The 13,882-nt window shown below is 61.3% G+C and overlaps 1 protein-coding gene across 1 annotated transcript in view; it reads right to left on the bottom strand.

Moving 5' to 3' along the window:
* The window catches only part of TCF3 (transcription factor 3), a 74,225-nt gene that overhangs the window by 12,840 nt on the left and 47,503 nt on the right, over window positions 1-13,882 (bottom strand). Inside the window, exons 6-16 of the mRNA XM_085313116.1 lie at window positions 12,608-12,817; window positions 10,752-10,801; window positions 6,743-6,845; window positions 6,363-6,502; window positions 5,969-6,095; window positions 5,408-5,466; window positions 4,665-4,743; window positions 3,808-3,881; window positions 3,079-3,282; window positions 1,773-1,896; window positions 851-998 (exon numbers count right to left, since the gene is read on the bottom strand). Coding sequence (XP_085169242.1) covers window positions 851-998; window positions 1,773-1,896; window positions 3,079-3,282; window positions 3,808-3,881; window positions 4,665-4,743; window positions 5,408-5,466; window positions 5,969-6,095; window positions 6,363-6,502; window positions 6,743-6,845; window positions 10,752-10,801; window positions 12,608-12,817 — 1,318 coding nt within the window. The remainder of the gene's footprint in view (window positions 1-850; window positions 999-1,772; window positions 1,897-3,078; window positions 3,283-3,807; window positions 3,882-4,664; window positions 4,744-5,407; window positions 5,467-5,968; window positions 6,096-6,362; window positions 6,503-6,742; window positions 6,846-10,751; window positions 10,802-12,607; window positions 12,818-13,882) is intronic.

Here is a 13,882-nt window from a genome sequence, read left to right as displayed (position 1 = left end):
TTTTTTTTAAGAACAAACCAAAACCACAAAAACATGAATACGGCCTGAGCTCGTCCTCAGGAGATCCCCCGGGGGCCGGGGGAAGGCGTGAGAGAGAGCAAAGGGCCGGCGAACACTGTCCCATGCTAGCGTTTCGGGAAGACAAAACCCTCTGCGGCCAGGCCGGGAGCTGGCAGCTCCCTGGCATCGCAGCATCGCCCCCGGCGAGGTCCCTGACGCGCTGGCGAGGTTGCAGACGAGCTCGTGTGCCGGAAGGACTCTACCTGATCCGCTGCCACATACCTGGCCGGTTGTGACAGAGGATACGGGAGTCCCGAAGCAGAGGGCAAAGACAACTCGAAGCGGGGAGGAGGCCGAAAGCTTCCCCGCGTCTGCCCGAGGGCRGGCGGCGGGGCGCTCGGTCCTTTCTGAGCGCGGCGGAGCCGGGCTGCGAGCGATGCCCCGAGAGGCCGAGCAGGCGGGCGCAGCTTGCCAGGGCAACGCTCGAACCGTCTCCCTTCGGAGCGCTGGGAAACGCTGCGGACGCGGGGACGGGACCGGCCGGGAAGGGCGGCACGTACCCGTCCCCGGCCCAGCGCGCCCCGAAGCGCCTGGCGATGGGGAGCGGAGGGAGCCCGAGCTGTGCCGGCTCCGCGGGAGGAAGGGCAGGGCGCTGCCGCGGCGCGCGGGGGCTGGCAGGTCCCTGCGGTGGGACAACGGGCCACCACCTGCCAGGACCCGTGGGCGCCCGCTCCAGGCAGGCCGCGGGGCCGAGCCCAGCGCCCGGTGGGCGGCCGTGCCCAGACCCCTGCCCTAACGCCCCCAGATCAGTAACAGAGTAAGCGAAGGGAGAGACCTGTTCAAAGAGCACCTTGTTCTGTTCCGGGAGGGTTTCAACTCCTTCTTCTCCTCTTCTGAGTTATCAGCCACCGAGGTGTTCTCCTCATCCTCCTTCTCTTCCCTCTTTATCTCACTGGTCCCCGAGGAGACGCTGCTTCGCCCCAGCCCCCCTGACAAGCCTGCCGAGGAAACAGAGCCACGCGCAGCAGTTAGAGGGGTCCGACCTGCACAGGACGGGGCACGGAGCTCCCTTGGAGCCTGCTGCATCTCCAGCCCCACTGACTCTGGCATCCCAGACGCTGCAGTGCGAAGGCTGCCAGCGCCGGGGTCCCCGTTGGCTGGAGAAAGCTGTGGGATTCGTAGGCCCAAGGAGAACTGCTGGAGCAAGGATCACGCCAGGGAGATCCCAAAGCACCGCTGAAGTTGCTGCCTGGCACAGGGTAGAGGGGATGGTGCTGACCCAGCTGGGACCAAACCCCTTCGTACGGGTGACTCGCCTGTCTAGGCCCACTGCCTCGAGGACAGCGCGAAGCCCTGCGCTTCCGGACTCCTCCAGACACCTTGCTAMAAGCCGCCATGAGCGTGCGAGTCCRGCCAACCCGGGCCACCTTGAGAACCGACTCATCCTGCATCACCGAGGGTGCCGGCTCTGCCCTGCCAGTTCATCTCCCCCCCACCTCTGATGTCCTCCAGAGTCAGTGCCCAGCTTCCCCTCCCAGCAGACACGGGCCCAAGAGCTCTCTGCAGGTGGCAGGAAAGGGAGGAACATGCGGGTCAAACCAGAAGCCCCATCAAGGACCTCCATAAAGGTATAGCTCAGGATCTGCCCTCCAGCCTGCCACAGGGAAGCACCCCAACAGCCCCCCGGCCCTCTGCTCTGCAGGAGGCCCAGGGTGTGAACCACCCCGGCAGCGGGCGAGACCCAAGCACGCGCACGTGCAGAGCTGCCTTACCGCTGTATGTGTCTTGCTGCCTGTTGAGGTCAGGGAGTGAACTGGGCTGTGATGGAAGTGTGACATGGTTGTGGAGCATGCTGGGGTTGCTGGACAACCCATCTTCAGGGTGACCTCCTCCCACCTACAGCAGAACAAGCAGAGCAAGCCTTCAGGGGTGGAAGTGTCACGGTCGGCACGCGCGGGCACGGCTGGCACCGAGCGCAGCCGCTCGATGCTGCACACGACGCTGGGGGGCAGCCCCGTTCCCTCCTCGCGCACTGCCAGCCACGCAGCCAGAGCACGGGACATGCAGGAGGGAGCCAGCCTGCTCCAGCACCCATCAGCGCTGTCCTGCTGTGGAAGAGCCTCTCCCTGCTCCGATGCAAGGCTGGCACGCTGGAGAGGAASCCTGCCTGGGCGGCTCGCCCGGTCTCTGCCAAGCACTAACGATTCAGACTGAGACTTCTTTGAGGGCAGCCTTCCCATCAGTGCCACCAGCGCGGGGGCACCTYGGCAGCGCGGACACGGCACTGCCCCGAAGGGCCTGCACGCGGAGGCTGCCGGTCAGGCAGCTGTCCTGAGCCTGTGCGCGCACCGAGGCCACGCTGCGCTGTCCGAGGACAGGCAAGACACATCCAACCCTGCTCCAAACCCTCCCGCTTCTGCAGCTGGGGCTGAGAGCGCTCCTCAGCTTCTGGCAGAGGATGTGCACGTTATTCATTGCTTAGCAGCAGAGTCCAGAAAGGCTGGAAGCAGAGCACGTCTGGTTCTCTCAAGCCTGAATTAGCCCTTAAGCATCAGTGCTCCAACACACGRAGGAGGACAAGGTGTCTGTTCAAACGGGCTCCAGAAGTCCTGGAGATACTCGGGTGTCTGCACCCACAGMGCTGCTCAGCGCCTCTCCTCCTCTCTGCATTCCCTGGGGACTGGCTCAAAACTGTTCCGAGGTATCTCCATCCATGTTACGGGGAACGATCGAAAGCTTTCGTCACCTCTGTCCCCACAAGTGACAGCCCTGAAGTGAGGGAACCACACACAGGTCTCGTACCCGGAGAGCTACTCTGTGGATTTAATCCCACGGACTCGAACGTGGCAAACTGCCTTTCAGTGCAAGTCACCCATTTAAATCGGCAACCCGCTGACCCCAGCTGAAGTCGCCCCGCATCAGGCTACTCTCAAAACAGAAGAGAAGCCCCTCTGGCTGCCAGGGTTTCAAGGGGACAAGCTTGTCCCCTTCGGCCCGTGCACCTGTCCCGTGCGACGTGTGGCCCCGGCGCCCAGGCGTCCCCACGAGCCAGGCACGGTGCCGCATTCCCGGACTCACCAGACTCGGATGCCTGTTTCCCAGGGACATGACCGAGGTGGGGAAGGCCTGGCCCAGGCCCCCCACGGCGGCGCTGTGAGCGGGCGCCGAGCCCAGCAGGCCGTGCATGTCCCCGTGGTTGCTCGGCATGGTGGCTGTCTGGCCCACGGCGTGATTCCTCAGCACGTGGATGGCTTCATCCAACCTGTCTTCCATTTTGTTTTGCTGGAAAGAGGGGAAAACAGGTCTCTTAACGCCGACGAAGCCGGCAGCTCGCTGCAGCATCTCTTTGGCTCGCTCAGGGCTTGGGCTTGGCACGCTCCCTGCGTTAAGGAGTTGCTGGCTGCAATCATAAACTTGGCTACTGTGAGGCAGCAGATATGGGGAGAAACAACATCCCAACCCGGCCAGAGCCAGCCTCTAGAGGCAAGATCACAGCCAGGGGTTGTACAAGCAAATCTGCTCTGAAAAGAGGCAGAAACCAGTGAAAATGTGTTAGGCAGGGCCATATCTGCAATGGCATAAATGAGCTGTAAATTGGCTAAGGGTGCAAGGCAGTGTCTCCGCCAGCAAGGCTCCGGGCTCAGAGAATTAAATGCCCAAAGCTGCTTTATCACCTTCAACAAAAATCTATCTGCACCTGTAGGTCCTCGATTTTTGGGGAGGAGAGGAGTTAACTCAGCCATTTACCACCAGATGTGCTACGGATAGCCGAGAGCGCCAGCCGGGAGATCTTTCGGTGACACTTACTAAAGTGTGGAGGCTCCCTTCGTAGCTGGGAGATAAGGCACCCTGTCCGCTCGCTCGCGACCACTGGGATGTGCCTGCAAGCAAACGGYGAGAGGTTGGGACCGGGCGCGCGGGATGGGCGCAGCAGCCGCTAGGTGGGGCTGGAAGCCGGGCGAGCGCGGCGCCGAACGGGCCAGCCGCGCCGGGCACGGGCGGCACGCGTCACCCGGGGCGGCACGGGCCGGCCGGGCCACGCGCGAGGCTGCACGGGCCGGCCGCACCTTGCACCGCGCTGCAGGAGCCAGCCACGCTGCGCAGGGTTGCACACGCCGCCCGCGCTACGCGTGGGCTGCCCGCGCCGCACGTGGGGCCCACCGCCACGCACGCAAGGCTGCACGGGCCAGTTACACCACGGACGGGCTGGCCACAGCACGCAGGGGGCTGCAGGGGCACTGAACAGCTTCAACGCCAGCTCTGCAGAAACGGGAGCTCCTCTCCCGCTAGACGGGCGCGCAGGGACGGGCTTTCGCCAGGCCACAGGCTGCAGGGCGCYGCAAGCGGCTTTTAACCAGTCGTCCGCCTCCCAGTTCACACTGGGCTCTTCCCATGGGAGACAGAAACCAGGGACAAACTTTCCAAGCTGCATCAAAACGGGATGCTCAGGGAAAGGGGCTCTCTGCGAACGGTGGGAGGAGGTTTGAGGCGGGTGGTAGCAATACTTCAATCCCGTGGCACCACTAATACGCGGGCCAGGCTTGCGTGGGGTCTTTAAGGAAGGCAAGGCAGGTCTGGAGCTGACCTAGGAAGTATCCTGCCGTGAGGCTCCAGGAAGGAAATCTTTCCAACCTCTTTACATACAGAGCAACGTGTTCACCTACCTGCAAGCCCCTGAGGGGAGCCGACCGGTGTAGAGGGGTTTGAGGAGAAGTTATTGCTAGAGTGATCCGGGGAATAAATCTGGAGCAAGAGAAGCAGGTCAGCAACGCCCATCCCTGCCAGAGGCTCTCCCGAGCCCCGGCYTCCCGCTCCGCAGCGAGGACGACCCCGCCGGCGCATCCCTCTCCCGCACCGCCGCCAGCTTCCCGGCTGGCTCGTCCCCACCGCACCATGCTGCCGGCACTCCCCCTGCCTCTGTGCCCAGCAGCTTTCCCATTACCGTCGGGTCCCTTCTCTGTCCCCATCGCTGCCATCCCCACGGCTGGAGCACCCCTTGGGCACCCTCCAGTTTGACGTAGCAAACCCCRGACCCGCGAGTCCCACTGCTAGGGTTGAGCCGGGCGCAAGGCTGGGCAGCCGCAGAGCTGGCTTGTGCGCACAGGTCTGCATCAGCTGYTTTAAATCCCCTGTGCCTCAGTTTCCCCATCTGTCTAAAGGGGCTTTTGCACAGTGCCAGGACGCAGGATGGCAGCATGCAGAGCCCTTAGGGGGAAATAAAATGCAGGGGAAACCCGTGCCTCCCCCTCAGAGGCTGCTGTGTTTCTGGGGCACGTGGTTTCACCCAAGTTTCTCATGCTTTCATCCTCTCAGGTGCCTAGATGGTCCCCATTACACATGGAAGGATCAACTTGGGGAGTCCCTGAGACAGGACAGGCAGCAGGTCRGGATCTGAAGAAACTCTTACTGAAGCTAGTGCCTTCCCGAGCGCGTCTCCCGAGCTCCCAGCCGAGGTTCCTCGGTTCCCTGCCAAGAAAAGATACWGCCGTCACCGCCCGGGCTTGGGGACCAAGACCCTTGTCCATTAAGGTACTTGGTGCAAGACCTTCTCTAGGGTCCACTGCTTGGGCATTTGCTCTAAGACTGAACTTTCTCATTCTTACCGCTTTTCTTTAACAATAAATACACAAACAGAAAGGTGCGCTTGATTCCTGTGTTCCCCTTGCCCGTGCCAACCTGCTCGGAGCAGCACGGATGCGGGCGCTGCACCCCGCTGGCTTTCCCAGGGCTGTAGGATCACGTTTAGGAGAGGCCAGGTCAGAGGCATCAGGTCTTTGACAGCGATTAAATGCCTCCACTGCGGCAAGGCCCATTTTAATGGGCACAGGTGTCATACCCTCATGCACTAGGCTTGCAAAAAAGTTTGACTTTCCTTGCGCAGCCTCTGGGTGGCAATGGAGCAAGGGGGTTGGAAACACAAGGAGGGTCACGCGTGGGGACCTGCCACCYGCCCGAGGACCGTACGTACCCATCATGCTGTCCGTCCCGCTGATTGGGGGCGTGTGGCTGGAGACACCATACGGGGTGGAGGCAGAGGAAAAGCCAGACACAGAGGGGAGCCCGCCGTTAACTTCTCCTGAATGCATCTGGTAGTTCTGGCAGGAGGGGGAAGAAGCGTGAGAGAGGCCCTCAAAAAGCTGCAGAGCTTCAGCAACCACGACCCGGCCCCAACCGCCGGCCACCTCGACCTGCCCCGCAGCCTTTCCAAGGGCAGTGGTGCGCCGGGGCTCTGCTGCAGCTTCGGAGAGACGATGGGTCACGTACGGACTCCGTCTCGTGAGCTACGACGCTGCCGGCAGGCTGAGCAGGGCCCCCACCTCCCCGCCTGCCCCGAACCCAGCCTCGGCGCGGGGACACGTTACCATTCGTTCGTGCTGATGTAAACTGTTGAAGCCACTGGACTGYGGGAGAGGGGAGGAGGAGCTGCCTAGCATGGCACCGTAACTCGACTGGCTCATGGCACCGGGTGAACTCCACAGGTCTGGCGAGTTGTGAAGTCCATCTGGAAGGCAAGGAAGAGGTGAGGAGGGCAGAGACGCGAGCCCGCGGTGGACAGCCCCCGCGGGGACGAGCCAGCCCTGCCCAGGGACACGTCCCGCGGACGCCAAGCGTCACACGCGGAGCCGCTTCGGGGCTGTTCTGCGTCTCCGGCAGGAGACCTCATCCCTCCAGCAGCACGGAAAGGCCTCGTGCTCCCGCCCCGGGTCCCTCCTCGCGTAACGCGGGGCGGCTAACGCCTGACCTGCCATGTAGAAGGCTCCGGGATACACAGTGCTGGGAGGTTTTGAGGGAGTATATCCAGCCGGATCCCTGCTGTAGTCATCACCTGAGTTGGATGGATACACCTGGAGGACAGGAGAAGGGGTGAGGAAGAGCGCTTGGCCACGCTACGACCGCCGGCACCCGCGCGTCCGGGTCCGCCGGGGGGTAACCCACCCCCCGGGCTTCTCTTTCGTCCATCGCAGCCAACGACGGAGCCAACTGCCCCGGCAAAGGGTAGGAAAGGGAGCAGCTCAGCCGGAACGGGCAGCGCGCGGGGGGCAGCGGATGCAGAGCGGAAAGGCCCCCCTGCCTTCCCGTAAAAGCCGCGCTCTCCCGCGGCCCCGCGCTGCCGGAGGGGCCGGCGGCAGCAGCAGTTTCAACTCTCTGCTCTAGTTCCCTTTTCTGCGGTTATAACTCTTTATGGGTAACCGCAAAAGAGATTATTTCTGGACGCTAACCCGGCGTCCAAGGGCTCAGGCTGGATCCAGTAGGAAGCGGCGCCGGCCACGGGCAAGCGTCGGGGGCACGTCAGCCCCCCGAGCCTCCGCGGAGCCCGGCTTCGGCCCGCTCAGMCCAGCCCGCTGCGCGGGGAAACCGAGGCACGCGAGGGAAACCGGACCTTCGCGGCCAGAGCTTTCCCACCCAGCGGAGCCTTTCTCGGGAGACCGGCCGGAGCCGTAAAACCCGCGATAATAGCGGAAAACGAGGGGACGGCGAAGGTGAGCGGCGCCCCGAAGGACAGCCCGCCGCCCAGCTGCGGGCGACGCTGCCCAGGCACATCGCTTAACAGCGCTTTAAGCACAAAATAAGTTGTTTTTCCTTTTTCTTCTTAAATAACACATCCTAGAAAGCCTTTACAGAAGCCCATCTCGGGCTTGCATGAAAACACCCGCTGTTTAAACAGAAATCCAACGTGTAAAGAAACCGAAATGCCACTTGAAATTACGTGAGAACCTTTGTTGGGGCCTATTTTCATCACTATCGATTCATCCCGAAACCACCTTTTTTTTCTTTCTTTCTTTTTTTTTTTTTTTTTTTTTCCGAAATACACGCGAAAGCAGAGCTTGGCGCCGGGGCCTGGGGCCGCTCTCTCTTCCAGCACCGCCTCGAGTTTCCCTTTCCCCGCAGCCCGACGAGCACCCGAGCCCTCTCGCCCGACCCCGCACCGGCGAGCAGGAGCAAAATGGCTGGTTTTGAAACCRCCCGAAACGCTGAGGATTTTTGCTGTTTTATTCGGGCGGTAGGAAAAATTGCTTAAAGAGAAAGAAAAGGAAAAAAAAAAAAAGCTGAAAAAACACGTGCATGCTCTAAAAAGCATCAGCGAGGAGCTGTGGGCTGGGGGTCAGGAGCACCCAGCCAGCGGCACCCGCCTCTCGCCCAGCTCCCGCCTGTGCTGCTGCGATTCCAGCGGCAGCGATTTCTGCCCCCCACCTAGACCCCCACCCAAATTTTCTCGAGCTGCGAGAGGCTCCGGGCCGGCGCCGCAGCACCCGGCACCTGCCGCGACCCTGATGAGCATCTTCCCTTCCCGCGCTCGGCACCCCAAGTTTGGGCCAGTGAGCTGGTTAAGAAGGAAAGAGAGGGGAAAAAAAGAAAAAAAAAAGAGACGGAAAGGGGGAAGGGAAAAAGCTGATAGATGCTGACAGCTGCCCCTCGCGCCCTGCTAGGAAAATAAAATCAGAAGCGCTTTTGCCTTTGTGCCGCATCTCGGGGCCGGCGGCGGCACGGGGACGAAGCGCCGGGGCCGGGGGTGCGCGGGGCGGCCGGGGCCGGGCAGCGGCGGAGGAGGCCGCGAAGGATRCGAACGCGGTGACTCCACTTTGCCGATAATTTGATTAAATAGCGGGAGCCGGGCCGGCGAACGGAGCGAAGCACGTCTAATAGCCCAGCGCCATCTGCCAGCGCCTGGCACCTGGCCAGCGCGCGAGGCAGCTGTGCGGCAGCGGAGCCCCGCTCCGGCGCCCGCTCCAGACACCCGGAGCGGGAGCACGGATAATAAAATAGCAGGGAACAGCCTCGCGCCGGCAGGGCTTTCGAAGCGGCTGCTGGATTTTTTTTTTTTTTTTTAAATAATTTCTTGCCTTGCTGCCCGGCATCGCCCGCCCCGCTCCGAGCGTCTCGCCTCCGAATCCCGGGAGTCGGGTTTCAGTCCCGGCCCCGCTCCGGCCGCCGCGAGCTTATTTCGTCGCGCGGGAACGGGAACGGCGACGCTGCTCCTTTTCGGCAGAGCCTTTTTCCAGCAAAAAGGGGGATTGGAATCGCGCCGCCGGGCAGCGAGGAGGCTCCGGAAAGCCTCTCCGCTGCTCGCTGGTGTTTCGCGGGCTGCAAGCGGAGCAGGGCCCGGCGGAGGCGCCAACGCCGGCAGCCTCCGGCCCAGCGCCGCAGGAAGCGGTAAATCAGCGCCAGGTCCCTGCTCCCCGCCCAGCGGCCCCAGCGCCGGCGCGGCAGCTCCGGCCGCGGGGACCTCCAGGTGAGGTCATTTCCTCCGCTCGGGCTGCCAGCGCCGCGCTCGAAGCCCCAGCGCCGCGCTCCAGGCTTTTTTTCCTCCCCCTCCCGGCCTTATTTTYCTTGCTCCGGAGCAGAAACCAGGCTGGAATTGCAAATTCACRTGCTAAAACGGTTCCCAGCCGCCGGGCTTTCTACCCCAAGACCCCCCCATAGGCAGCGACCTGCCCAAACCCCCCTTGGCGGCTGCTCCAGCCTCCGGCAAAGCCGCCCGCCGCGGCCGCTGCCTTGAATTAACGGGCGAAAGCCAGAAACGGCTCGCGACGCCGCGGGAGAGGCTCCGGGGCTCGGCGGGGCCCGGCGCCGGGCAGCGTGGCAGGCGGCCGCCTCGCCGCGTCCCGCCGGGGACCGGCCACCGCCGCCCCTGCCTGCCCGGTGCCTTCGGCAGAACCTCTCTCCCATTTCAGGCAGCCGCAACTATTTCGCCCGCTGACCGCTCCGCGATTTCAAAGCGGCTCTGGAATTGCACTTTAAAGCACTTTATTTTAATAAGCTGCTTATTAGCCTGTTTATTTTGCACGGGGTCCAGCGATAACACGGAGCGGGCTCCTTCGCYGCGTGTTTGCAGGCAAGGCGGACAAGAAAGATCCTTTCATCTGCTGCCTTTGAGGCGGGCAGGGACTTTTTGCTAAACCCCCTTGCAAAAAGCTGGAGGTCGATGCAAACGCCTGCACTCGCGCCAAAGGGCCCCAAGTCCAGCAAGCACCGAGCGCCTCTTCCTGCGGGAACCGGGGCCCGTTAGGGCTCCGGCAGCGCCGCGGGCACAAACCTCCCTCCGTGCTGCGCCAACCTCGGCTTCGGCAGCRAGACGCGCTCAGGCAGCAGCACGTCTAAGCTCCGACTTGCCCGCGGGACGGAGCCCGCCCGGCCCTCGGCAAGCACGCAACGGCTCCGGCGAGGAATGCAGCCTCCGTCTCTGCAAAGCCAAGCAGCTCCCTTTTTCCTCCGCTCCCCTCCAGTTAGCTTTCCTGGAGATCCCATTACTTGTAGCCACAAAGACGTCGTTCAGTTTATTCCCCCGTAACGGCCGCAGAAGGACGGCTCGCGTATTCCTACGGGCTGCTCGGCTTTCCTATAAACCGCCGCAGGCAGCGCGCGCACCTGGAGCGGCCCCGGCCGCCTGCCCGCGCTGCGGCCGCCTCCGTTTCCCCTTCTGAAGTGAAACCCGAGCACGGCCCAATATTGCGTTTCACCGGGGCGCCCGCGACGTAACGCCAAAGAGAGGAGCGGCAGCGGGCGCCGCGCTCCGACCCCTTCCCTCCGCGGCTGCCGCCCGCCGCGTTCTCCCCTCTCTCCGGCGCTGGAAGCCGCAGCCAGCAAAACCCATCCCCGCGCCGCCGCGACCCACGCGCTGGGGCACCCCAGCGAGGAGGTTCGGGACCCCGTGGTGGGAAGTCTCTGGCGCCCCGGGAGAGGCCGCGGCGCTGGACCGCGCCGGGAGCGGGGCGAGAAACAGCCGCAGGGAAAACGCCGGCGGCACTTACCGAGGAGGGGAGTCCAGGAGGCACCTTCCGAACCTTTTTGGGCTGTCCATCTGGTGTAAAGAAAACAAGAGAGGATCTAACTTTTGAAGGGACAAGTTATTCCCAAACGCAGCCGGGGTGGGGGGAAGACGGACCGGCCACCAAGCTATAGCTACAAACTCCAAGGGCAGAAGATGCGGTTGCACTTTTATTTGCTCAAACCTCGAACGCCCAATAGCTCAACCAGCGATAACGAAAACGAATAAAAATGAAGCTCTTCTCGCATCATGGACTCCTCATCCCGCCTGCACGCTTCGTGGGCAGGTTTCAYCTGGCAAAACTGAGCTCACAAGAAAGTCCCTCTCCCGTGATCAAGCCGAGAAGGGCTGCGCTTGCTCTTGAGAAGAGACAGAGCCCGTTAGAGGATCCATCCTCGTTTTTTTGCAAACAGTTCATCTTGCAGAGGATTTGCGGAAAGAAGATCCAGCAAGAGAACGAATGTAGTGATGGGTCTGCATTTTCATTTGCCCCATAGGAAATAATTTATTGGGGAAACTCCACTGCTGTGAGAAGGTGGGCTTTCACCCCGGACTGGTCCTTCCGCAGTCTCAGCGGAGCTTTCTCGCCCGGGCTTCAGCTCAGAGGGAGAAAGATGTCGTGTCCTGGGGGAAGGAGCAGCTAGGAGGGAGGCAAGAAAATATCAGGGGTGGGGGAAGCATCCTGAGGAGCAGCTCGAGAGGAAGTGCTGGTTAAAAATATGAGGTTTTCTTTTTCTTTTTTAGTTCATAATTAAGGAAAGCCCCACTTGGGGAAGGGAGGGGGTGCAGGATGCTGACACAGCAAGTCCGCCGTGCCAAGGACTCTGCCCRGTGGTAGTTCAGGAGGAGAAACTCATCACAACGAATGAGCCAACGCAAATTTAAAAAAAGAAAAAAAAAAAAGAAAAAAAAAAAGAAAAAACAATTTCCAGGCTGAAAACGTAAAACAGCAACGTTTTTAAAGTAGCAAATTAACTTTCAAGTATCAAAGCAGATGCGTTTTTCTGAAAAGCGCTGGAAAAAATACACGTAACACTATGTCGCTTCTGGTTTCGTTTGTTGGGGAAAGCCCAAAATAGCAGCAATAAAGCAACTTTAGGGGGCAGGGAGGGAACTATGACAAAAAAACCCCACAAGTTCTGGAGAACTGGGGCTCATCTACACTCAAAAATCCAATTTGCGCCTGACTTTAACCCTTCTTAAAAGCAAAACAGCTCATTTTCCAGGTCAATCCAGATACGGACAACTTTTGCTTTGGTCGTGCGGGGAGAGCTCCRGGAGCAAACGCTGCCTTGGCCGCCGGGCAGAGCCCCGGTGAGCCACGCCGGGACGGGGGGACGGGGACACGGCCGCCGGGCGCCCCGCTCCGCTCCTCAGCGCCGGCGGCCGCTTCTCCCCTGCGCCGGGACACGGGCTCGCGCGAGGGCCGGCGGCCCTAAAACCACGGCTAAGACGAGCCCGAGCTCTGCGGCAACGACTACCGAAGCGCGACGTCCCCGGGGGCGTTTTCAGAAGACCCTACCGGCCGTTTGCTGCTTTCGCCCAATCTGTTTTTCAGAAAGAAGGAAATTCCACGTGACTAAGAGTGCGAATGCCCAGTTTTACAACGATTTTTTCCTTTTTCTTTTTTTTTTTTAATGGGAGCGCTGGATTCGCACCCGTGCGACCACGTCGCAGCATCGGCGCTTTGATTTCCAGGGGCGGATCCGAGCTCGGCGTTGGCTCCGGGCACCCCGCCAGCCCCCGCGGCTGCAGCCCGGGAGCGACCCCCTCCCCGCTCGCCCTCCCGTCCCCGTCCCGTGTCCCGTCCCCGTCCCGGGGCGATGCGAAGCGACTCACCGATGCTGCTCTCGGCACCTCTCCTGCGAGGGTTGTTGGGGTAAGAGAAATACTGAGACCCCCCTTTCACCCCGGTGGGGGAAAGCGTGCTCGGACTCGCGATTCCCATTTCGCYGGGCAGGAAACCAGTCTGCAAACAAGGACGCAGAAAAGGCCACGTGAGCACGCACGCCGCGCTCGCTCGGAGCGAACAGAGCCGCCTCGAGCGGCCTCCGCGCAGACGCAGCCCCAAAAATCAAGCTGGAGGGCCGGGGGGAAAGGAAAAGCAAATATCTAAAYGCGGTGGCAGCGGGAGCTAATGCGTGCGGGGGGGAAAAATAAAAAAACGGGGTATTTCAAGGTGCGTTTGCAAGAGAGCCGGCGCCCGGCGCGAGGTCCCGCGGGGGCAACGGCACCTCCGGCCCGTCCCTCTTCCCCCTTCCCTCTTCCCGGGATGCAGGGAGCCGGCRGACGCTGCAGCCGAGCCCCGGCGCAGCGGGCTCCCGGGAAGGGGCGAGACGAGGAGGATGTCAGGTTTTTCAGAAAACGCAAAGAACTAAATCGCCCCGGTTTTAAGGCGATTTCCTGTTTCTTTGAGCTGAAACTTCACAGATATTAGTCAAAAAAAAAAAAAAAAAAAGGGCTTTTTCCCACCTTCCTTAAGGAGGGGAGAGGATGGAGCTCTGCCGCCCGCGCCGGGGCCTCTCGCCCACCCCGTTACTGTTACCTTATATCTCCCCCTCCTCCCGAAAACCTCAACAAAATCATAACATTAAAGAGCGAGCCTTGGCACCCGTCCCGTTTTTATTTTAGCAGCTTCAATGGTAAATTAAATTCACTCTGGCAGAGCCAGCCAGCACAGCTGTTTCAGCAAAGGAAACATCCTCAGTTCAGAGGAGAGGAAATTATGACAAATTTGTGTAGAATTAAAACATGTAATATGCGTGTGCGCATACATGTGYAAAATAAAAAGCCGCCCGGGCGAGAGCTACTGCCCGGACGAAGGCGACGGGGCTGTTCGCAGGGGGCGGTCGGCGGCRCCGGCTCAGGCCGCCGAAAGCGCGATTTTGGCAACGCCAAGCCGAGGCGCCCGCTCCGTCCCCAAAAAGCTATTTCGGCGGGACGCCGCGTTATCTCGGTGCCGGCTACGGCAGGACGCGGATCCGTCCYGTCCCTCTCCGCACGGGGCAGGGCTTTTGCTCTCTGTTTGAAGCACAAGCTCCCTCTTTTTTTTTTTTTTTTCGGGCTTTTGCTCTCTGTTTGAAGCACAAGCTCCCTCTTTTTTTTTTTTTTTTC

Source organism: Rhea americana, unplaced genomic scaffold (assembly GCF_003343005.1).
Source record: "Rhea americana isolate MKP2758 unplaced genomic scaffold, rheAme1 scaffold_378, whole genome shotgun sequence".
In the NCBI taxonomy this organism is placed as follows: Eukaryota; Metazoa; Chordata; class Aves; order Rheiformes; family Rheidae; genus Rhea; species Rhea americana.
Note: the sequence above shows the minus strand (reverse complement) of the source record. Positions and strands in the feature narration are given on the sequence as shown.